General features: G+C 40.9%; 1 protein-coding gene across 5 annotated transcripts in view; it reads right to left on the reverse strand.

Moving 5' to 3' along the window:
- Positions 1-24517, reverse strand: part of DPF3 (double PHD fingers 3) — a 162732-nt gene that overhangs the window by 66709 nt on the left and 71506 nt on the right. For all 5 annotated transcript variants that reach the window (XM_066998678.1, XM_013191468.3, XM_048065246.2 and 2 more), the window contains exon 3: positions 23479-23586. In XM_066998678.1, coding sequence (XP_066854779.1) covers positions 23479-23586 — 108 coding nt within the window. The remainder of the gene's footprint in view (positions 1-23478; positions 23587-24517) is intronic.

Genomic DNA, 24517 nt, shown 5'->3' on the forward strand with positions numbered 1-24517 from the left:
TCTGATCTTTTGAAGTTGCAAAGTAGTTTAGTATAATTTAGCATCTGGCACAGTTTATATAGAACAGCTACAAGCAGCACTTCCCTACAGCAGGGCATGTTCCACATGTGGCAAAGTGGAAACCTAGTATGTGGGGTCAATGCTGAGAATCAAAATTTTTTTTAAAATAGCCAAAAAAAAAAAGGATGTGCCTTGAATTTTCATTGAATATTGACTCCCATTTTGGACTAGATATAACACCCAGTTTGATTTAAATGGGACTACACAAATGAAGAACCATCAGCCAACACAGTTACAAGTGCAGAATGTAGCCCATATAACAGCATGAACCTCAGCCACTGCAGTAAGAACCAAAGTGTGGCTCAGGGGGAGGCTTGGGGCATGGGACTTTAACTGGCAAAGAAGGTTTATGAGGAAGCCTGACGCAACTTGCCATGCAAGTGAAGGAACAGAGCATACCTCCCCTTTGGAATTCTGTCACTGGATTATGAGATGGTGCAGTAGGCATGCAAATACAACATGTTAATTTTAGCAAGTTATGTTAAAATACACTCAGGAAAGAATTACATTTTCCTTGTAGATCTTGGCTTCTATCCTACTTGTGTAGGTGTTCATTCAGAGCAATTCTATGGTAGGGAGACATCCTGAATGTCTCTTTACTGACAATGCCAAGATGTGGATTTCTCAAGTACTCCCTCCCTTCTAAAATGAATTCCTTCCTCTTGGCCAATAGATTTATAAAGTAATAATGCACAGGATCAATGCTTACAAATCAGCGTCTGCTGTGCTGATTTCACAGCTCTGTCCACTTTTCATCTTTTAGAACTGTCTTGTGTTCCCCAGTCTGCTTGAAGCTCCCTGCTTTTCTATCACCTTGAGTTGTAAGCTCTGCAGGGCAGAAATTCTTGTGTTTATAAAGCCTCAAATCACTCCTGCAATCCAAATAATGAATGAACACTTCCACCTGGGACAGTAAATTGTAATCTGTTTCCTGGGGGCAATTGTGTCCCAGGATTATGTTTGCTCTATATGTGAAAACCTCTAAGCCAGCAAATGATTCAGGGTCCCTGATCAGTGCTTCCACAACATGCTTGCTCAAGTCTTCTGTGTGAGAGAACACTGCTCAGCCAATAACCACATAAAATCCAGCAAAACTCCAGCAAAAGCTATTCTATTCATGGAGGGAGAGGCCGAGTAAACCCAAACCACTGGGATTTTCAAAGGAAACTCCCAGGACAGCCAACACAATGGGAAGGGGTCAACAGTGAATTGACCCCTTCTCATTGCAAGGAGGTCTGTTCAACCAGGTCTCTGTTTTTAGCATCAAGCTCTGCACACCTTCCCCCATTATACCACCCTCCCCACCTTCTCCTTTTTTTGAGCTATAAAAAAATGACAGAGAAGTCAACAGAGAATCACACGGATTGAAATTCCCTGTATGAACACCTAGTACCTCCCTCTGGATGCTAAATCCAGACATTTCAATAGAAAGAAGGGGTTTTAGACTCGATTTATGTGCAAGTCACAACACTTGAATCTAAAGTCACTAAGGAACCTCCAAAATCATCTCTAGCTGTGTGTTCAGCTTTGTTTCAAAGTCCTGTGCTTAGGTGTAAAAGGGCATTTGTTTTGTATTGTGAACCTTGCAGGACTGCAAAATCCAACAGGTCATCATACATTCAGCAAGAGAAGAAGCTTCAAGCAAGCTCAAGGGCATCAGTAACAAACATTGCTTCACTGTGACAAGCTACGCCTGCCTCTGATATACTCAGCAAACAAATGCATTAGAAAAGGGAATGAGCAAGGAAGGGGATAAGTAAAACATATATGAAAGGAAAAGTAGCTCCTGTTTGTTCCAGCGATACTGAACATCAAGTCAGGGGAAAAGGTAGGCTTAAAGATAGCTGCCCTTTTTTGACCTTAAAAAAGCACGGTTGTTCTGTGTGGTGCTGCCACCTCCCACCAGCAGCACTCCAGGAGGCTTTTCATGCAAAGCTCTCAGAGCATTTTTTAATTATTAAATTTAACATCCCACTGACAAGGCAGTATAAGGTAATACTTTTATTCCCAGTTTACTGTTGAGGAGATTGAATAACCAAGAATTAAATTAGAAAGGAGGATATCTGGGGAACAGAAAGTCAGGGCAGTTGCCTTCCATCTGCCCACTAAGCTAACAACTATTCAGCTCCTTTATTTCCTTCTCTGCTGGTAGATTCTTGAGGCCATTTTCATTCCTAAGCAGCTCTACAAAGTGGGAAATGGTTCTCTCTCCTCACTATCTTATCTGAAATGTAAACTTTACAGCATATAAACCTACAAAGGTCCATAGACAACACCTTTGTAATGAATTCAGTCCCTGTAATGAATTCAATCTTTCCTGAAAGATGGCTGGTCTGTAAAAGCATACAGTAATGAAGTCAGGAAATTTTATTTCCAAAACACTTTTTGAATCCTCAGAGACAAAAACCTCCAAAAATCTAAAAGATGTTTCAGTTTACCTAGAGAAATGTTTAAATGCTATCTAATAGGTCAGTCCTGAGGGATAAATGCAGTATCACTTCCAGTTATCCTAAATCTGGGTCCTTTGGAAATACGCAGAATAGCCCATCCCTTTCTGAATTTTGATACACTTTTTTTCTCAATGTCCTCCTACCAGACTGAGTTCAACAGTTGAACTATGGCTTGAAATAAGGAGTGTTTCACTTTATTTATTGCTTGCTTAGCAGATTTATTTATCTTCTTGCTGTAAGATAGGGAAAATAGAAGTTCCTGACCAAACTTCTTTTTACATTTCTTTTTATTCCTCTCCTTTTGAAGATAAACAGTCACAATCTTTTCCATCTCTCTGCTGTGAGAGCTTTTCCATATGGCTTTGTCATGTTAGACCTCTCTGAACTTCCTCTCATTCTTCAATAATCTCCCCAGGATGGACCAATACTGCACCTGATATGTTCAGATGAATCCACAGCCCCCATTTAAACAAATACATTACAATATTCTTCATATTACCCACAGTATTATCCCTCAGGCAGCATCCAGGGTCTTAGCAGTCTCCACAGCTGCATGCTAGGCGGGATTATGAACCTTGTAACAGGAACAAGAACTTCCAGCAGGCAATACTTTCAACATACAGGTAACAAATTAAAATGTCCATCCCACTGCCCATTCCCCGAGGACATTCAGATGCCCCCCCAAAGAGGCCAGCACAGACCTCCCTGGCCACGACAGCTCCAGATAACTTTGTACTATGTGCAAACCTTTGTACTTTACAACGTACTCCCTCTCTCTCCAGTTTTTTCATTACTATATTGCACAACACTGGACTGAACACCAAACCTTGATGCACCAGCTCTTAGCCTTTCTCTATAAAATTCTTTGTTTCATTTTTTCTTTGCTTCATATTTTATTCTAGAAGTCTTGATCTGCAACAATGCTTTGTTCCTCTTTGGAGAAGACCAAAGGTCTTCAGAAAGTCTAAGTAAATTGTCAACCTCCTTATCTATTAATTCTTTATATGTCATGTAAAGAATTGTAAGAGAGTGGTGAGACATGATTTTCCTTTTGGAGGGTGGGGGAAGTCAGTCAGAACCTCCTATATCATCATTTCTGAGGTGCTTTACTGCTTATACCTAATTACTGTTTCAATCAATTTCTTAAATGTTCACGTAGAATTTATGGCTCTTTAAATTCTTGAATCACATCCAAATCCTTTTTAAATATAAGTAATAACATTTGCTACCCACAAATTGTTCTAAATTCTTTCTATTGTAACTCCTAGTTTGTACCACAAGCTCTTCTTCAGACATTGCAATTTAAGAGAACATAATCTTTATTACAAGTAATAACTACTAGTAACAGCAATATAACTAAAAGCTTATTCTTTTATACATAACAATTTTAAGACAGCTTGTAGGTAAATCTCCTTTTGATTAGTATTGCAAATGCAATAGCACCTGTTTAGCGTAGGAGATGCAGGAAATAGTACAGACCAAAAGTCAGAACCATACAAAATAGAAGAGTGAAATCACCAAAAATCATCAGTGAAAAAGATGTTATTTCAGAGTCCTTCCTGTTTTAATAAACCAAGCTATTATTGGTGTCACAGCTAAATGTTGTGCATATAGTATAATTCGAATGTGTGTGTACATATAATTAAAATTTATGTTTCTTAACTTGGCAGAGTCCTTTCCATAGTGATTAAATTAACGTGGTTATTTCTGTTTACCAGCTCAGTGCAACAACCTCTGTATTTATCAAGGTCCTTAAACTGCAGTGGTAGCATCTGAACAAGCACCCAGGCTGGTACCACTCCCGTATCTGTTTTCTGTCGACATGCTGCCTCCAACAGAATCACATTTTCGCAAATCCTACAAAATGGTGGGCTTTTGCAAGTTTTGATTCACCAAAATAGCAGCACATGCCTGTCTTTAAATATGCCACATTTGGTTTACAACGCATTAGGAGCTAAGCAACTTTTCAGTGTCTCTTTGAAACATAAATTAAAAACAACCATCCCTTTTTCTATACAGTGAAACGTATTTGTTTTACAATGGATCATTTCCATCTCCACAGTAGCAGCTGCCACCCAAGCCATCATCTCTGTGCACTCGTAAGCAGCTCCATTTCCAGTTCTAATTGGGAACAGAGATACTTATTGGGTGAGTTCCAGCATGATCTATCATGCCAGAGACAGCTACTATGCAAACCAAAGCAATCCGGCTTCCAAAAACCCTCTTAGACAAACACTGACTTTGCACATAGATTCTTGTGTTTTTGTTTCTTGGTACTGTTTTTTTGGAACATAAAAAGTGCCAAAGGAAACTATATATTAGGAGTCCACGAACTGCTCTTTAAAATGGATAAATCCAAGGATATTACCTTAAGAACCGCTGGCTCTTTAAAATCATATAGGTGGTCTGAAAAAGCCACCTAATTCACAGCAAACAGAACTACTGCTGAGCGAATGCAGCCACTAAGCTCATTAAGACGATGTGGCAGGATGTGTCTGAAAGTGCAGCGCAGTGGCTCAGCAAGCAATTAAATCCCATGACAGTTTAAAATGAGAATCTATCAGTGTCACAAGAGTGTGAAGCCTCAGCATCTCTGCTGTTCCCACCCCCAGCGTTTTATTTATGATGGTGTATTGGGAACATGGGAAGTCAAAAAGATTATAATGAAATATGCCATATAAAAACCAGATTAAGCCTGCTCTTCTTTTGGGAAATATGCAGAGAGAGAAGCTGTCTGTTAGCTGTCGAGTTTGCAAAAGATACCATCTTTTGGGATGGTGCTCTCTGCCAGCAGACAGAGTGCCCCGGGGGAAATGGTGGTGAAAAACCTAGACAAGCAGCATCCATCCATCCATCATATGCTCATCTCCACATCTCCAAGGCACAAATATAGCGTTAAGAGTGCAAAGGGTGGGGGCAGGGGGGATGGAATCCCTTAAGAAAAAAAGAGGAGACAATGCTTTACATTGAATAGCTGGATGTTGTAGCTTTTCTGTAAGTGAACAACCAGATTCTCCTCAGCATGTTTGCTTCCTTGCTTATAGTGATTTGTTACTGCCCTTGGAAGGGATGCTTTCACAGCAACAACCACAACCAGGTACACTACAGGCAGGGCTCTGCAAGCTTTTCTCTTTAAGCATGCATCTGCCAGCACAGCGCAGTAGCGATCTTCATTCCTCCTGCAGACCTGGATCTTCAAAACTCTTCTTTTCCTGCACTGTCACCTGCTATCCCAGGAGCAGTTGCTACACGCTACCGCCATTATGATCTAACCTTCACCTTCCACGGTCCCTGCTATCCCAGCCCGTAATCCCAACATCACTGCAATTCAGCACCCATCTGCAGTAAACTTGCCAGTGTCAGTTCTACACTTAGAGTCCTCTCCAACCCCGATCCACAGGACCTTCAGCCATCCCAGCCCTGGGTGTTCCCCAACACTAGACTGCTGGTAACACGGATTCTCACAATGGGTCTGTAAAGCCAAACAAACGACACTAGAGGCTAGTAAACATCAAATTTGCTTAATTTTTAATCCAAGTCAGATGCAATAAAGCCACGGCTGGACTGGAGATTGGAAGGCTTCTCTGGTAACCCTTTGTCGCCCCCTCCAATTCCACCCTCGAACCTCATGCCTACTATTGCACTCTCAAGGTAAACAGTGCCACAGTGAGAATGAGAATTAGGTTAAATAGAAAGATAAACATGTTTTAGAAGCAAGATAACTTGAAAACGAGGGGTTATTTGTTTCTCTGTAAATAGACCATTTTGCACAGAAAGAATAGTTTGGAGGACTATCCTCCATTAAGTGAAAACTCCTCTTTAGGGGCAGAGCACAGCTCTGCTTTGCACCCACACGGTGCAACAGACTGAAGCCATGGGATCCTCTAATACTCCAAAATGAATCTTATTAAACACTTGTTGCAAATTTAGAGCTTACTGAGGTTTGGCCTAGGGAGCACTGGGAGACTGAAAAGTCCCAGTGCCTCCTTAGCACCTCTTACTGCAAAGCTGCCACTCTTGTAAGATTGGGGGAATGGGGCAATGGCAGGGAAAGAAAGTGAAGAGATGAAAGACAGGAAGCTGTGATATGGGGGGACTATAACTTTCTTCAGTCTCAGCATAAACTGCAGAAAAAGCAGAGGACAACTTTGAATTTTAAAATCAGGATCCAATGGAAAGATTCTATCAGCTCCTGGCTAAAACATGTCTCAGGGTGCTACAACACGAGGGAGAAATAAAATTGAAAAAAAAAAAAAAAAAAGAGCAGAGACCCTCAAGCATAAGGTTAGGTATTGTTTAGCTTAACCCATCATCAAAACATGGACTTTACAAGCAGATGTATTTCTTTGGCAGAATAGAATGCCTCTATAAAATCTCACAGTAAAAATAAAATAAAATAAAATAAAATAAAATAAAATAAAATAAAATAAAATAAAATAAAATAAAATAAAATAAAATAAAATAAAATAAAATAAAATAAAATAAAATAAAATAAAATAAAATAAAATAAAATAAAATAAAATAAAATAAAATAAAAAACAGCCCTCTTGTTGTTTGTCTTTTAGAAGTTTTTTACAGATTTATTTCTCAGCAAACATAAATCATTGTCACATACAGTATACTGTACCTGCTTTTCAAAAACTGCCGAATTACAATATCAGGCTAAATGCTGGATCAAATAACTACCCTCAGTGTTCAAATCATAAAGGAATATCTCCTGTCAGTAACATTATTCTAGCACTCACTTGCATTCATGGTCGCTCTTGCATTTGCGTTCTAGATCGGCTCAAACCACAACCAGGACTTAGCAGAACCAGAACAAGCAAACACAGTAGATAGCATCAGGGGACAGAGGCTGGGTAACGACTACGATTTAGAGAAAGTTCCTGCTTATCTTTCTAGGCCTTGCATCACCCTGACATGGCTTCTGGCCTGTATGGCATAAGAGAATAACTTGGTCAACCTATCTGTAAGCGGTCATGTAGATACACTCACACAGATGGATGGGCCTTTGGCCTCTTGACTCGTCAAAAGAAGCAGAACCTGCTCATTATCCAGTACCAAGAAAGCTATCAGAAAACATGAGCCACTTTGACACAGCACAGTCTGCAAACTCTAGCAGGGAGTGGACCTCCATCGCAATCAACTGTACCATTTCCATACGTGACAGCACCGAATCTAGCCTCATACATAAACCATACATAAAACCATCCATACCTTAACCTTGCTACAAATTCCGTGATGTTTTGCATAGCTTCTCCTCTCCCTTATCGAGGACAGTGGAGGGGATACCTTTAGCAAGAGATAAATCTCTGTAATGCAGTTATCTCTCAACCACAGTGCGCAGGCATCCCAATTAATTCAGACTGGGCCTAGCAGAGCCGGCACCAAGCCAGAGCTGATAAACCTGCCAAAGCCAATCTGAGTCCTGCAGCGGTTCCTGGGAGCCTGCACCGCGCTTTCTCCTGTGCCGGAATGAGGAGGGGGATTTGCTTGAGCGCAGTGCTGAGCTCTAGCTGCCTCCGCATGCTTGTGTGATGCTGCAGCTCAGTTAACAATGCCCTTCCAACACCCAAAGCACCGGGGAGCAGGCAGAGACACCCTGGCAGCTCTAAAGGCAATAGCACAGATGCGGCAGGGCTTATTAGTGCTGCGCAGCCAGATTACAGGTGTCCTGGCCCTCATCCTGCATTCGTGTCTGTGAAGCTCCCAGTTGCAGGAGCAAAGTGCTCTGCAACCCAGGCAGTGCTGGGAAGCAGGACAGCCACATTTGCATGGCACACTGTCTGAAGAAGTCAGCCACGCCAAGCAGAACTGGTTCATCACACAGGGCTCAAACACGTATAAACCACTGAAGAACAGAAAGGCCACAGCAAAGTGACCAATGATTTTAGCAAGGGATAGGGAACAATCATCCTAGACGCTGCCCTTGGCATTGCTGCTGCCTCCCTATGTGATCTTGGGCCAAACTCTAACAAAGGTACCCTCTGTGTTTCCATCATCTGTCAAAAGGAGATAGCCTTCATCTATCCTCTAGGGTTTGGTAGGACTTGTTTAATATTCATAGGCATTCAGACATTCAAATAAAATGCACCAAAAAGGCAAGGTGTTCTCACAGGTTCTCACAAAAAACAGGTTTAAACACTTTTTTTTTTTCTACTCAAGAAAAACACTGAACTATTTTCACAGATACCAGGCTTCATCGGCCAATTCACAAACCCCAAAGAATAAGGATAATATTTACTCATATGGTAAGATGCATCTGACAGATGAAGCTATTTAATTGAAAAATGTTATTATGGGAAGGAAGGCTTGTAATAGAAAATGGCATGAGATGCTGGTAGGTATCCTTTCAGAAACGGGAAAGAACAAAGCAAATCATGTACTGAGATGCTCAGATCTGTTGCCACAAAAAAGGCAAGAAATTCCAAGAGGCCTATAAAGCGTTTAAACAAAAAGGTGAACTCCAGAATTAATAACAGAATGGTAAACAGGAAGATTAATGGCACCAGAGAAAATGCAGATGGTGAAGCCCAGCCTGCAGGCTCAGCAAGACTCTGAATAGGGAGGGGGAAAAGGCAAGGTGTAAACAAGGTGACCTTCAGAGCCACTGGAATGCCTGCCAATAGGCCAGCCAGAGGGCATCTCGAGACACAAATGTGCCATCTGGGGTAGGCTGCCTCATGACAACGTGAACAAGATTTGTCTTTCTCTAAAATTGCAAGGAGGCAAAATGGGTAGCCGCAGAAAATCTGAGCATTCGTTTAAAAGGGGGACAATTAAATACACACATTGGGAAATGATGCTATATCTATATAAGGAAAACAGGAAAGAAGGACTGTGAGATTTCTCTGAATAGCCCCACTCAGAAAGGTCTTGTGTCCGCTTGTAAAGCCTACACAAGCACGGTGTGGGGGAGGAGAAACTGCTTTTCACCAAATATATGTTTTTCTTTAGGGTCTATGCTTCAGGTTTAGGATAAAAAGAAGGAAAAAAAAAAAGAAACAGCACAAACTGCAAAGCAGCCCTTTAAACCCATGATGGTATAAATTTTCCCCATCTTGGCATAAGCCTGTTCACTCCAGATGGCACATTTGGGTTGAAAGCAGGTAAAGACTCCTCAGATAGATCTCTGTGTCCAATATCTGCTTTTACGGAGTTCCCTTGCTCTGTCTTAGTGCTTAGTTGGGTCTTGAATCTCCTAATAAGCTTTGTGCACGCCTGGGAGATCTCAGTTCTTTGCCTCCAGTAAAAAGTGGGAGAGAGAAATCTCCTACCACAGTTCTGCAGGGGAGCCTGGCTCTTTCAGGCCTGGTGCTTAGATCATTGGTGTTAGCCAGGAAAATTGAAAAGTAAATGTAATCACACATTTATTAAATACGTCAATCACACACCACACTGGGCAGTGCTAACAGGAGCAATGCTATCTCTAAATAAGGCTTCTACAAAGTAAGCCAAACATGTTCTGCTATGATATCCAGAGGCAAGATTTTTAGGGGAAAACAGAGAAAGCAACCGCATTGCAACCCACCACGGAAAAAATCAGACCATAGCTCTGGGATTCCAGCACAGGCAGTGAACTCATATCCCTCTTTTCCTCCCAGCCTGGCTCAAAGTACAACAAATCTGACGATTTCAGGCAAAACTGGCCCATCTGAGTTCAGTGCTGAATTCAGTTAATTCAGTGCTAGGTTTACAAGCAGACATATCCAAATGTTTTTGATTCTGACGGGCTGCATACCAACAGCAATGAAGACATTGTCATGACCTCCAGTTTCACAGCATGAATCACAGGTGCTGGATGAGCTCAGGCAGCTTGTGCAAAGCTTATGCAGCCCCGGCGCTGTGATATCAAGCAGGCTAGACTCAAGTGAGCTTGCATTTGCTGACATAAGCTGCCATCATGGCTCTTGGATGTCAGTACGTACCTTTTCTCAGACAGCCCCATCACATGCCTCTGTTGATTGCTTTTTGAATAGAACAGCAGTGAAGAGATGAAGTACATACCTGAAAACACTAAAGTGGCGTTGAAGAAGGAATCAGGACGAACAAGGGAGAAAAATAGCAAGATGGAGGAAAGATATTATATTCCTTCCCCTTGCCTATTGCAGCTAAACTATGGCAGGCTTGTTCTGAAAACTGCCACAGTAAACTGAAAAACGGAGGCTCTGGACCTTGAATATATATGAATATATATTGAATATATATATGAATATGAATATATATTGAATATATATATATGAATATATATATATATATGAATATATCTGGACCTTTTCAATATCTCTCTCCTTTCTCCTCTCTGCTAACAGAGAAATGCTGTAAACTCCTCGATCCTAAAAATGTAAGTTCTGGGCCTTCTCCACACCTTACAAAATACAGCAAAAATAGATGATAATGGGGGAGGTGGAGAGAGAGCCATACAAGGGGAAAATAAAGTGAAATAGAGAATAGTTGCTCTTCTCTCCTTTCCCCCTGCTCAGCTTTCATTTCCCTTTGTTCATCTAATGTTGAGCCAAACTAAGCCAAAGGAGCTGCCGTGCTGGGCTACAAGATTGATGGCTGCAGGCAGACTCCACAGTGAAGAGACGGATGACTGGTCATTTCCCCTGATGCACCGAGAAACATCCATCCTTGCAGCCATGCTGAGCCCATTCGTGCTCCTTTTGAAAAGAAAGATAAACAAAGGCAGCCGGAGGCACCTGAGTGTCCTTCTCTCTCAGAAGGACACGGTTACACTCCTCTGGGTTCCTTGAGAAGGTCGCTCTGTCCATCCCTGAACATCTGGCTGTGGGATTTGCTAACTCTCTCCCTCCCCCAGCAATCATCCATCTATTAGAGCACAGTGCAGGTCGGAAGAAAACGGTGAGGAGAATGGTGTGACAACCTCATCAATCTACAGCTACACGCTTGGCTATTTAGTTTTCTTTACGCTGTTCCTAAAATGGGGAGGGGAGGTTGCTACTGGTATGAAAGAGTGAATTGTGGAAATGGCAAAGTGGATTGGAGTGAGTCCTTATGACTATTAAAATGTTGTACATGTACTAAAGCAGTAGGGAACTAATTAAGATTCAGGATTGAAAGCCAAAACAAGAAAGTTGGATGCACTCTGGTTCCATCTGTAGCACTTGCTGAGAGTTCAGATGTACTTGGGCATCATCTTTAGCAGACAGAGGCTATTTTTTTATTATTATGATGATTTTTCCCATTTAGATATAAAAAGAAAGCTCCCTGGAAGAATATACTATAAGTATATTTATAGTGCCATCCCTGGTATAGCAGCTTCAGAGACATAAAGCACTTAATCCTGACTCCTTCCTATTTAGTTACTAGTTTCTTTGTTTGCTGATACTGTCCTGGTCTATAGCATTGCTCACAGATACAGCCTCCGCATCGCCAGTTCTCCTGCCGTGCCACTATCTCACTTAGGCAATGAGCATTGCATGGCAGACGTACCCATCGTTTACAAAGGTAACATCACTCTGAGAAGTCCTAGAGCTACGAACTTCACTTTGTCAGAGTAGCACCTATCTGCAACTGTCATTCACAGGCACTGCACCAAGGATATCGTGAGAAGATAAAAGTATTCAGCATATCTTAAAAATACAAAGAAATGAGCCACTTGTTTAGTGTTTAAATGTAGTTTTAGTGCACTAACTGAATGTCCCATCTTTGAAAATTTGTCTTTTATTCCCATCATGCAATGCTGTTTATTTTAGGCCATGAACAAAAGAATTTTCTCCTCAGCGTTGGAGGACATGCATAGGATATTAATCACGACCATGTGTGTTTCTAAGACATCCACTCCATACTTCCCGAGGGCAATTACATGCATTCAGAAGTGCATCATGAGTGAAGTTTTCATCCCTTCTCCTACATCAAGAACTACAGCTTCAGCTGATGGAAATTGCTGCTCACTGTAGTCTTTAGGGAACTGCATCCACCTACAACAGCTAAGGTACTGGCCCTAAGTCACCTTGTTAGTTTAAGGGGAATCACGCTCCAAGTGCATCCTAAGTGAGATCTCTGGTCTGGAAGAGGTTGCATAGAAAAGCCATATAAATCTGTTCTGTACTTTATTCCCCACCAAACACATATTGCATTGACTCTCCTTCCCCCAAGGAGTTTATTATTGGGAATGGACTCCATGGCAAACACCAGTGGTGTCCGAATTCTAAAGCATAAAATATCTGTGGTTTATTAGACAATCAAACACAAAATGCAATGAATACTGAAATGAATTGAAATTCAGTAAAAACATACTTAATACCTCTCAGATATACAATGGTGATTTACAAGGGGGTAAAATGTTTACATAAGAATGGGAATGACGGACAAAACACCAACCAGGAAAGATGGTGGAAGGTACGAGGACGGGAGAGAGGAAGCCATCACACTCTTCATTCTACTCTCAGCAAATCTGTAAAGCTTGGCTTGTAAGATTTCATATCGGACTTTATATTAACATTTACTGCTCTTTCCTTTATATATGCACCAGAAAAATATCACCTGCTATAAATTTTATATTTCAGACTACAAAACAATTTAATTTTCTATGTGTCAGAAGAACAATAAAATTGAATAAAAGATTTTTACCAATATTATTTTGAATGCAATGACATTCCATAACCTCTTTGTTCTTTTTTATTACTATTTTCTTGTATAAAATGGTGCAAAAGTTCTCCTAAATGGTTAATCTAGTAGCTTGGTGATTTTATGGGGCTCTATCTTGCAAGATGCTCAGTACCAAACCTGCAAGTCTGGTCCAACCAAGTCCTTTACACGTGGATTTAATTTTAAGCATGTGACATGTCCCATTAATTACAAAAAGATCACTCGTTCTTAAAGCCCAAGCTCAGGTGCTTTCCTTGTCCGGGGATAGACAGCTTGGCATCTTAGAAGACTAAGCCCTGGGGACTTGATCCTATAAACCCTTATTCATGTGATTACCAAAGAACTCCAAGGATTACTCACACGAACATACAAAACAGAAGCATTGCATTAGAGAAAAGATAGCTATTTTCTAGGATCCTGTGTCCAGCACTTGCACCTAAACTATTCTTGTGCTTTACAAAAACACTTTTGCCAATACAGCTTACTCTTTTTAAGGAATTGGTACTGCTTACACCAAGAAAAGCGCCAGGAGGTTTGCTGCCAAAGCTGCTCAGGCTCAGTTTTAGTTGCAAAACTTCTACAGGGCTGCTTCTCAGCTGCCCCTCCCCTTTGCTGGAGAGCAGACAATTTGTGCCTTGGGGAAAACAAAACCGCCAGGTTCCAGTTGTTCCCCCATACACCGTCCCTTGGCACTTTCCCAAGAGTTCCCTTACTCCTTCCTCCTAACAAGCCCGGGGGGACTGCTTTGACAACCCACTCCTTGGTCCCCCAAGGCCCGCTCGGGGAGCACTGACGCAATCTCTCAAAGCCACCTTTTCTCGAAGAGGAGAATCCCATCCTCAGCCCACCTTTCAATGTTAAAAGCTGTTGATTTCAGCAATAAATAGTTCTAATGGTTACGTACAGGCATCAATGTTAACTTCATAGAAAGGGGATATATTCCACAGCACTTTACCTCTCCAGTAGGAATAATGTCTCCTAGAGACATTGCATTCACAGTCAGGCCTTGGCAGCTTAGGAGGCACATGTTGAAAAACCTCTTCTCAAAGATGCTTCCTAGCAGCCAGACGTAGGTCAAAGACAGAGCAATGAAGAACAGGGAAAGAACAAAACAATGGACTGGATAACACAGAAATGGTGGTAAGAACACCAGCAAGCAACCACCCAAGCAGCCTCAGGTATTTCAAGCCAATACTGTCTCAGCTGCCTGAGCCCTCCAAGCTTTCCTCATATCTTGCAGATCAAGTCTCAGGAGACGACCTACAGACACATTGCAGAGGCTCTGACGAGTTCATCAGCACAACTCATTCCTTTGATTTAATGGCCTACTACAGTGATACAGTTGCCCTAGATCATTCTCAAAATGGCCTGGCTTCAAAGTCACCATAACTCCACTTTCACATGTACATTAAATACAGCTGAGACTACATGCCAGTGGAAAAGTCACCTCCAGGTGGCTGCATGGCTTCTGAAATTACAACAGTCTGGTGTGTGTTGGGGGGGGGGGGGGTTGCTGTACATGCAGTCTACATCCTCTTTCTCAGGGACAAGACCTGGAGAGCTCAGAAAGAGAAAAAATTAACAGTTTCCAAAACTGCTTTATCTTGTTTAGTTGCTACTTCTGCTTTAGTTTGACCACGAGAGCCAGCGGGGTTTGGCTTCAATAGGCTTTTGATCAAAATCCAGAGAGATTCCAAAGCACAGTGGCTTTTGCAAGCAGCTTTCTCCCAGTTATGCAGACTGGCTCAGCCACACAAGAACCAAGAGTAAACCCAGGTGATTCATATGAGCAATCTTAGCTAACCAACACAGTTCTCATGGTAAAATTGTGCGTATAAAATACTTGTAGTGACCTGTTCCAGATCCCACAAATGGAAGAGAAACTATTTACACAAAGTTAATCCTGTAAATTCTACTAGCATGACGGGAGTGGAGCAGCAGAAGCAATGTTTTTGTTTTCTTGACTAGACTATTTATAGAAAATTATTTGCTTTTCTAGAAAGGAGTGTGTTTTATTTCCATACCTGTGAAATCATGTAATCCCATCTGGGAGAAAATACATGTTTCCTTTTATCCTTGAGCCGACTGAACTGAATTAGTCTAAGAATTTGCACCTTAGCACACGTAACAATACCCAGCAAGGACGCTATACGAACTAAAGGAGGAGTTAGAAGTTGCCACAGCCCTGTCGGCCATGGCAGTTACACAGGGAATACAGAAGGCCAGCGTGTCAGGGGCCAAAATGAAGCAAGAAGAGTTAGTTACACTGTGCAAAACTTCAGATATCTTTCTAAAGTTTACACTGCTCTGCTAGCCTTATGAAATCCGACCCAACGACTCACCTATGTTGAGTCTCTCTATTTGTATAAATGGGTGTGTAATAAATTACTTGTTGTCTTGGCCACCATGGGGCAGATAAGTCCAGGTTTTGCATCAGAGTTGATATACTTTCATGTCACTTTTGCAAGGCTACATGATGATGGCCAAAATGTTTAAACCAGCACTTTAAAGTCTTGGCAAGTGTCAGACTTTATTCAGACATTCCTTTTTATTTAAAGATACTCCCCTACTCCTCCCAAGCTCTCTAAAAAGATTTATTAACTAACAGTTAGGCACTTCTCTGAGATAGACAAATTGAGTAAGTGTTTTAGCACCTCCATTTTACAGACTGAGAAGCAGAGAGAAAAAGAAATATTCCATTGGCCTTGTGCTGTGTAGTCTTGTATGGCACACAGGCAATATAATTATGTGATAGTGTGGCAGATCATTAAATGCAGAGGTTGGCATCTCTACTGTAGCCTGGTAATGGGACAAAGATATTTCACTGCAGGACTTCTACATTGTGATTCAGTGTCAGTGAGTACATGCAGAAAGGGACAGGTTCTCTGGTTTTCTTAGTGCCACATGAGAAAAGGAAAGCAAACTTTATCTGACCAGAGATTCAGACTGCAAAAAGTCCCCATTGTAGGAAGAATTTAAGGGTGGTGGATGAATAGCGTCTGGTTAGGATGGAATAGAGTCTGGTTATATATGTGTGTGTAAAAGGAAGAAACAGATTCAGAAGAAGATCCCACACTTATGTTTTTTTTTTCTTGGTGAGAGAAAGTTACTTTTTCTAACCTGAGTCATAGCTCAATGTGTAAAGGCCACTCTTTCCTGTGCTGCCATGTCCTGCTGTGAACAATCTGAAGGCAAGATTAGTGGAGAATTGGAGCCTACTGTTTTGATGGTAGCATTGATGGACTCATCTGTAAGCTGCAGGCTTATCTGATGAATAAACACCTACTTAAATTTAGGACAATACTTAGGTACTTTGCTGGATAAGAAGCCAAAAAAAAAAAAAAAAAGCCCAGCAGAAAGCAGTATTTACTTTAGTATAAATAAAAGCTAGAGGTGGTTAAAAATGAATTTTCTCGCCATTTTCATGACAAGTTCCCAATTTGCTAAAGAAATGATAGGGGAAAAAAAAAAAAAAAAAGAGTGTTTAGGGATTCCTAAAGCCATGATAAATGTTCCCTTTCTCTTACATATTGAAATTTCTTATCTAACCCTAATTTAAAAACAACATCAATAAACCACCTTCCAGAATCCCCACTCCAAGATTTGGATTCACAACATAAAGCTTTGGTTTGTTCCAAAGTGATACAGATGTGTGACATATATAGGTACATGTTACACCAACCCCAGGATTCAGCACTGCCATTGTGCAGATGTGCGCTGTTACACATCGATTGAGAAATGAACTTTATCCACTGTCCCTGCTACAAAAAGTTAAGTATTTTTTGTTTTCTTCTACATGAGGTGCCAAAAATAAAGACTGATGGGAGCGGATGAAAATGAGATCTGCTCTATTTGTACCAAAATACATGTGGGAATTGCTCTGTAAAATTCTTTGACATGGGTTATGCGGCTTCTTCAAATATGAAGATCATCATTGTCCACACTTTGTAAGGTTAAGTTATTTGATATTTCACCTAATGTTTGCCTAACACGTGACCTAAATACAGCACACAACTGTTGCTTTGGCACCACCTACAAAAAATCAAATCCCATTTCTAAAAAATGAGTTAAAAATAGCCTATTCCTGCCACAGAAGAAAATTTCTTAAAGGTTGACTCATGCAGTAGGCTCAGTCCCCCTCCTCCCCTAATTTTACACCCACAGAGCTCCATTCATTTCTGCAGAGGTAACTTCTGACTTACTTCAGTTACGCGAACCAGAGTCAGGCCCTGCCCTTGCAAAAAAAACACACTATTCAATGCTCCCTCTGCTGGCCTTGAAGCACTATCTGCATGTGCAGATGCCTGAATACAGAAGCAGTCATAGGCAGAGCCCATTTCCAGTCCTACCACAACTAAACATCTAGCAGGTGGAATCAGGAATAACTATGTGAGAAGGGAAAAGAAAATCCTAAATTCAGCAATATTTTAAAGTACTAAAGAATATATTATAAAAGATGGGCAGGGTTATTTTAAAAGCCAAAGTACTTAAGAAAGCAGAAGTACTTGAATAAAAAACAGATTTTCAAAAACATTTTAATTCCAAGAGTTTGACGGGAAGACAGCAAAGGACACAGAAGCTGGTATCAGGCAATGAAACTGTCTTACACGAGGAATCTAGACCAAGTCATCAGGCAATAGAAGTTGCTCCTATCTGCTGTCTGTTCATGTCACATCTGCCCCAAATTTAGGTTTCATCATAGCAAATGTTTATATAAGCCATGGAAAATAATAATAATAAAAAATAATAATAATAAAGTAATAAAAAATAATAAAATCAGTTCCCCATGGAAATATATTTGGTAAAGTCAGATATGCAGAAGCCTGTCCAAAGCCTGAACAGTTGATATACTGCTATTATAGACCCTTCAGGAATATCTTATCCAATTCATCTAAACTTTACAGAAGTACTCGTTTGGCACCAGAATTATCCTGCCAGTTTTGAACCTAAGACAGTCTTCATAGATATCAAAGAGGGACCATAGGCACAGCTTCCTATTACAACAGAAAGCAATTTTTCTCTTAATCACAGAGAAGTTTCCATATATGTTAAACAGTAGAGCAAAACTTTTTGTTAAGAAAAAAAAATGTGTATTTCCATACGGAGTCCATAGAGAAACAACACTGCTGTCTTGTAGTACTGAACAAGAAACATGATTGTGTACAAAATGGCTGAAATCAAAAGTGAAACTAGACAATATGAATTGGCCTGTTTTACAAAAATGCTAAAAAGAAATTCTCGTGAAATTAGTGTTTTGAATAATTTTTAGGGTCTAATATCTTTGAGTAACACTAGACATACCAACCAGGGAAAGAAAAAAGAATATGGAACTCGGGAGAACTGAGTTCTTTGTGATCTTGGGTTCAATTTCCAGCTCTACCACAAGTCTCTGATCAGACCTTCATACAGATAATTTACTGTCTTTGTCACTTGTTTCTCCGTTTTGGAATAGAAGGAATTCCATTATATATTTTACATATTTGGGCTGTGATATGTGCTACAACACGAGACTATAGCAGATAGTATAAGGAGACTTCACAATGATCCCCAGGATAGTGGTCTAACAAGTTGCTTGAGTCTCTAGATGCTATCATATAAGTGATACTAATGCTAATTCTGTCCTTTGCTTTTTAATTTCATCTTAAGTTTATCTTGGTGAAGTGCCCCATCCTAAAGAACACTGATTTCCGTGGATATGCTGAACATCATCCCCAAGAGCTGGGGGCACTCAGCACTTCCCAGGATAAATACCGTACTTTGTGCAATCAGACACAGTCTCTACAAGGTAAGTCAAGATGCTTTGGAGAGATAATAGCTTATCTGTAAGGACTCCATTCATTTGTTCACAATCACAATCACAGTGGTCTGTTCCATATGTCAGATTACAGACAGATCAGGCATTGTTTAAGGGCCATCTAAAAATCTGATATTGGCACTTGCCTTGAACAATTCTACCATGGTCCATCATAGCAAATGAAAAATAATACTTTTGTTTATTTTTACCGCTTCAAAGCTGGTAACAAAACAAAACAAAAGCCATTTCTGTAGTCAGCTGAACACTAGACTGCCCAGAGATAAGTAACAGAACAAACTCTAGCACAGCCCATTCTTACCAGAGTGGCAGCACACACAAACTGTACTCCATACCCACCAAATGGGTGGGAAGGCTGCCAAATCTGAGGCCTCGCTGTCGCCTTTCAGTTCAAAACCAAAGGACAGCAGTGAACTGAGACAAGAACTTTCCAGTCATATTCTTTACACTTACATAGCACGTGAAATACTTGAAAGCTCTGTGTGTATTTTATGTACGTATCTATATTTAGCCATCTTGTAAATTTGAAGTGGGACACTACCAATTTAAATTCCACCAGAGTTTTTGGCCATAGACATCCTATCTGTTCTCATCCACATAGCTGCAAAGCTTCTGTAATACCTGATTGTCAGCGGGGTTTACTGTAGGTAATACTGCTTTCACAATATTGATGCCTGACCCAACGCAGAAACATGCTATCACGCAGTACCACCACAAAACCACCAAGCAGACTGCACAGGGAGCAATTAAGATTTCAAGGGTACTTGGGTGTAATCAGGGTGTAATCTCTCTTCCATTTCTAACCCTCATCTTTCCAGCTGCTCTGATATTACTGAAGGCCAAAACCCTACTGCTTGCCTTTGTGACACCTGCAATTCAATGTGCTGGTAGGAGAGTTGGGGGAAATTCTCCTTCTCCCTTTCCTGTAGAATAAAAAGCTCTGCAGTCCAGCCCAACTCTCTCTCACACCCATTCCCAGACTCACAGACCTCCCATGCACAGGAGCTCTGCTCTGCTCTTCCTCTTTTACTGGTTAGAAGGAAAACAGCCAGATAAGGAGTGAGTGTGGAAACATGACCAGCTTCCAGTCCTTCCATTGCTCCACAGGGAAACCCCATGCAAATACCACTGCCCAGCTTTGTAGGGAGGCAGGCTTGCCCATAATTAGTTGAACAGAACAAGGCAGAAGTCCAGTTTCATGAACATCATGGAAGTATCAACACCTAATAACTTTAACATTCTACCTAGAAAATCATAGTATGACCATGATATCAATATATTGCCCATGACTGGGAATTTGCTTCAAATCTATACCACTGTTCATAGGAGTCTTGGCTGCTACACTACAATGATTCATGTAACAGATCATATCCTACGCAATGATGAAAACTTGGCTGCTCTTGAGGCATAATGCTTGGTTGTGATGATATGAATGTACCACTGAAAGATGAAGACCAGTCTATGTGAAATTAAATGTCAGGAATACTTAGTGTAATTCATAAAGGTCTGGTAATAATATTGACTGAATTGTCTCTGAGGCAGTTATCATAAGTAAGCTTTGGTGATCCTTTATTTCTACCACATATCTATTGGAATGGGATAGAGGATGCTTAGAAATAGTACTAACATGAAAACTGCTAGACCCTTGAACAAAAAACTTTACTAGGGCAATCCATGCACTTAACTCAGAGTACAGTGGCAGAGAAAAATGGACATCTAAAGGCTGCATCAGCAACCTCCATTCCACTGTTCTGATCTTTACAACTTTACCTGTAACTATTCTTAAAATGGAACACTTCACAAATAAGAGCAACAGACCAAGACAGTAAAAGCAGCATGTTCTATTAAGAAGCAAGCAGCAACTGACCCCAAGAAAAATATTATAGTGGACTTGCATCTTACAAAAAACATGATACTATGTTGGAACACAATCTCTTGGAAACAGAAAATGTTGAGACATTTTCTTCATTAATTTTTGGTATTACCAAATATGAAACTCTCACGCACTGAGCTGGACCATGTACTACCTACAGCTGCAAGGTACCAACACTGCAAAAGTGGGTTACAGCTATATATGCTGTATTATTGCTAAATGATTTATAACACCCTTAAGTTGCTAGCAAGACAATAGTTTGACTCTACTTACTGACCAGCTGCTGACTAGCTGTAACTTACATAGCCCTAGGATTTTTGTTTTGGTATCCCCAAAATGATGTAGAAGTCTTGAACTTCTGGACACAATTTATCTGTATAATAAGCCACTCCAAAAGCCCAAGCAAGCATTGAAACCCTCTTGTATTGATCCCACTAACTGCTGGATTGGAAACTTTTGGAGCTAAGATCCCCTTCTGTGCTGTTGCAGTGGCAGTTTTATTAAAGTATTTCTAAGAAATTAGCAAAAGTAAAACATAATAAAAATAAGATTTAACCCTAATTTGATGTTGTAGAATTGTACTGCTTGCATATATTGTATAACATATAACCAACTCAATAGACTCTTATATAAAAATCAGCTACTTGCATATTAAGCCAGCACAAGCATGGCAGACAGTAGCTAGCTGCTGAGAACAGCTTGAAGCCCTGAGTAGGATCTCCAAGAGCTAGGTGTAGTGAAACTATGATATATTTAAATTAGAACTTTTCCAAGTTTATTTTATATGTTCTATGGTTGTCGTCTCAGTACTTCTCAAGGGATCTTAAATTGCCATATCTGTGCCCCACACAGACACCTAATGTTTAACTGCAGAACAAAGAAGACAGCATGAGGTGGATTCCTAGGTTCAGCACTAGGCTTTACCGTAGCATTTTTCACCAAAAACGAACAGTATTTCTACTGTCCATGTTGCAAATAACCTAAACTATCTTTTTCTAAAATCATCAAAAGCTACCTTTAAATGAAATTCCAACGTTTTCCATGGCTTTTATACTTTTAAATCCAAGAAGGGAAAAATCCCATTTTTTGCTAGTGAGTCTATTCCAGATACGCACAGATGGAGTGAAATTATTTCGTGGTGTAACTGATAAGGAAAGTTAATCACTAGATAGAAATTGGTTGGAAAATAGATTTAAATGGCAGAGCAATATAACTTGCCTTATTTGGCTGCCACTGGCAATGCAACAAAAGTAGCACTCCTGAGATGCAGAAGAGATGTTTATAGCAGGGAAAACAACACAGAGACAGACATGCTGAGGTCTCTTTATCTGATAACTTTGTGGTAATTGCCTTTCATGCCCTGTGGCATGTAGGATGCACTAATTTGGCATTCAGTGAGTACAGCAAAGAAGCATAATGCAAACAAAGAAGCATCAAACTCTACATTACTGCTTTACCTTACTAAACAACCAAGGCACAACAGTTTTTGGAACATCAGAAGGTCTGTGGCAGAGATTTCTATGGACTAACACCATCCTCTTCCTCAAGTCCAGACTCCTGATGTCAGAGTAAACTGACTGATTTCAACAGTTCTTTCTGACTGACTCTGCCACGAGGTCTGGTTCTATCTGCTGCCTGAAACTTTGTCCTTGGTCTGCACCCCAGCTGAGTGGTTACAGGCATCTCTTCCTCTTGTACAATAGCCTGTTGATGTCTGCTGTCTTGAAGATAGGGAGCCTTCAAAAACCTGTTTCTACCAAAATCAATGAGAATTTTGCCTCTGAGTTTACATCAGTATTGCTGAGTATAGCTCAGTTCCCAGACATCTCATTCCGTCAAACAGGTTTACTTTTGTTTTTTAAAATATTCTTAATTTACATTTTGGGGTTTTCTTCTGTACTTTTTATACTAGCAGTGTCTCGCCTCTTAAAAATCACATACAGCTGTGTGTGCTCCCTCTTTCTCATAATAGCTGACCACAAAGACAGCAAACCTTTATTACTAACTGCAGGGAAGAATGCACGGCACTACACTCTACCTGACAGCTGCAGCTCCTCCACATCTGCTTTGCAATCACTCGCTCAGCATCCAGACTCATCACTTCACATAGCTTAATTGTGGGGGAAGAGTATCAAGGACAACAATGAAAGAAAAGGGTACATATAGGTACACATATAGGCATACACACATATACAAATGTGGCATATCCTCACCAATTTTTAGTATTTGGTGTTCATAATCTGGTCACACCTCTGGCCCCTTTACAAAAAATCGTACCAGTGTACTATTCTCTACACACAGCAGTCTTCACAAAGATTAGGCAGCAGATGCCAGGGTGAGATTATGTATCAATAACAGACTGAGGCAGTAGTTAGTAATAAATCCTTTACATCCTTATAAATTTGCTTGTAGATGCCGGGATTCACCCCTGCAGAAGGTAAATTCAGCTCCCACTCCATCCAATACAAGCTGTGCACATTTCTGCAAGGGGTGAGTTAAGTACAGAAAGCTTGGTCGTTACTGTTACAGCAAACTGCGATAAGATGCAACAGATGCATGGAGAAATGGATAGAGAGGGGCAACGATGGAGTCCAAGGTCTAAACGCCAGGTCTGTATGTATGCCAGCTGCTCTGCAGCACAGGAGAGAGAGAGGCAAACAAATACGTACCAGGTTTAATTTCCAGCAGCTTCAGCCTGGAATCCTCAGGGGGATGCAAACGCCTCTTTTTGCGCCAGCAACGTGCCGGGTACGTGTACAGCTGACCTGGGGCCAGGCCTGAAGATTAGAGGCAAAAAATAAAATATAATCACATTTCAGTTTGTAAACCACAAGCACTGTCCCTAGCGTCTTTGCTCTTGTCCTTTCAGCATCTCATTGTCAGAAGGTTCAATCCTGCAAATTGTGAGGCAGAACTATGCACTCCAGGCATCCAGTGCTCTGGAGGATCCCAAGCACCTCTTGGGATCAGGCCTACAGAGAATCTAGGTCTCACTCATACACTTCACTCAGCTCACTGAAACCAGAGCTGCACATAAATAATTTGTGATTTCTTCAGGGTAAATAGAATTTCAGACTCTCCTGGGTCACAGGGGCGATGCCTCCTCCACAGGCAGTGAAAGCCCCCTGGGAGAGAAGAGATGAAGTTCCGACACACAAATCATAAGGCCCTGATATGCAGACCAGCTCACAAAATTTGTCTTCTGGGTGGAAGCAAACAAAGATCCATAAGGTCTGGCTATTGGGACTCTGCATTTTTGCCTAAATTCTGGACTTTTGCTTAAAGACAGATTCTTCATTCCGGTTATTGCCTTCCTCTTGCCCACATCCTGAATGAGGGAGGAGATATGGCAGTAATGTTTATATTGCTGCATGCTCCATTGATTCACATTTGGTATTGCTGGCTTCTGAGCTGCCCTGGCTCTCCTGGCAGCCCCCCTTAGCCAATGCTCAAGCTATGCTTTGTTCTCTAGTACTGCAAACACAGCAGGGTGTCATGAATGCATTACTACTAGGGTCACAGAAGCACACTGCCAAGTGCTTCTAAGTATCCTCAACTGCCCCAGCTACTCTTGATACCCAAAAAGACCCAGAAACGTTGGAAGAATGTCATTCTCTTCCCCTGCTTCCCTGCCCTCTCTGTCCACCATTTCTGCTTTGACTCTTCTGTCCTTCTGCTGTTGCTATTAGTCTTGAAGGGGGTACAGAA

This window comes from Anser cygnoides, chromosome 5, assembly GCF_040182565.1.
Source record: "Anser cygnoides isolate HZ-2024a breed goose chromosome 5, Taihu_goose_T2T_genome, whole genome shotgun sequence".
Taxonomy (NCBI): Eukaryota; Metazoa; Chordata; class Aves; order Anseriformes; family Anatidae; genus Anser; species Anser cygnoides.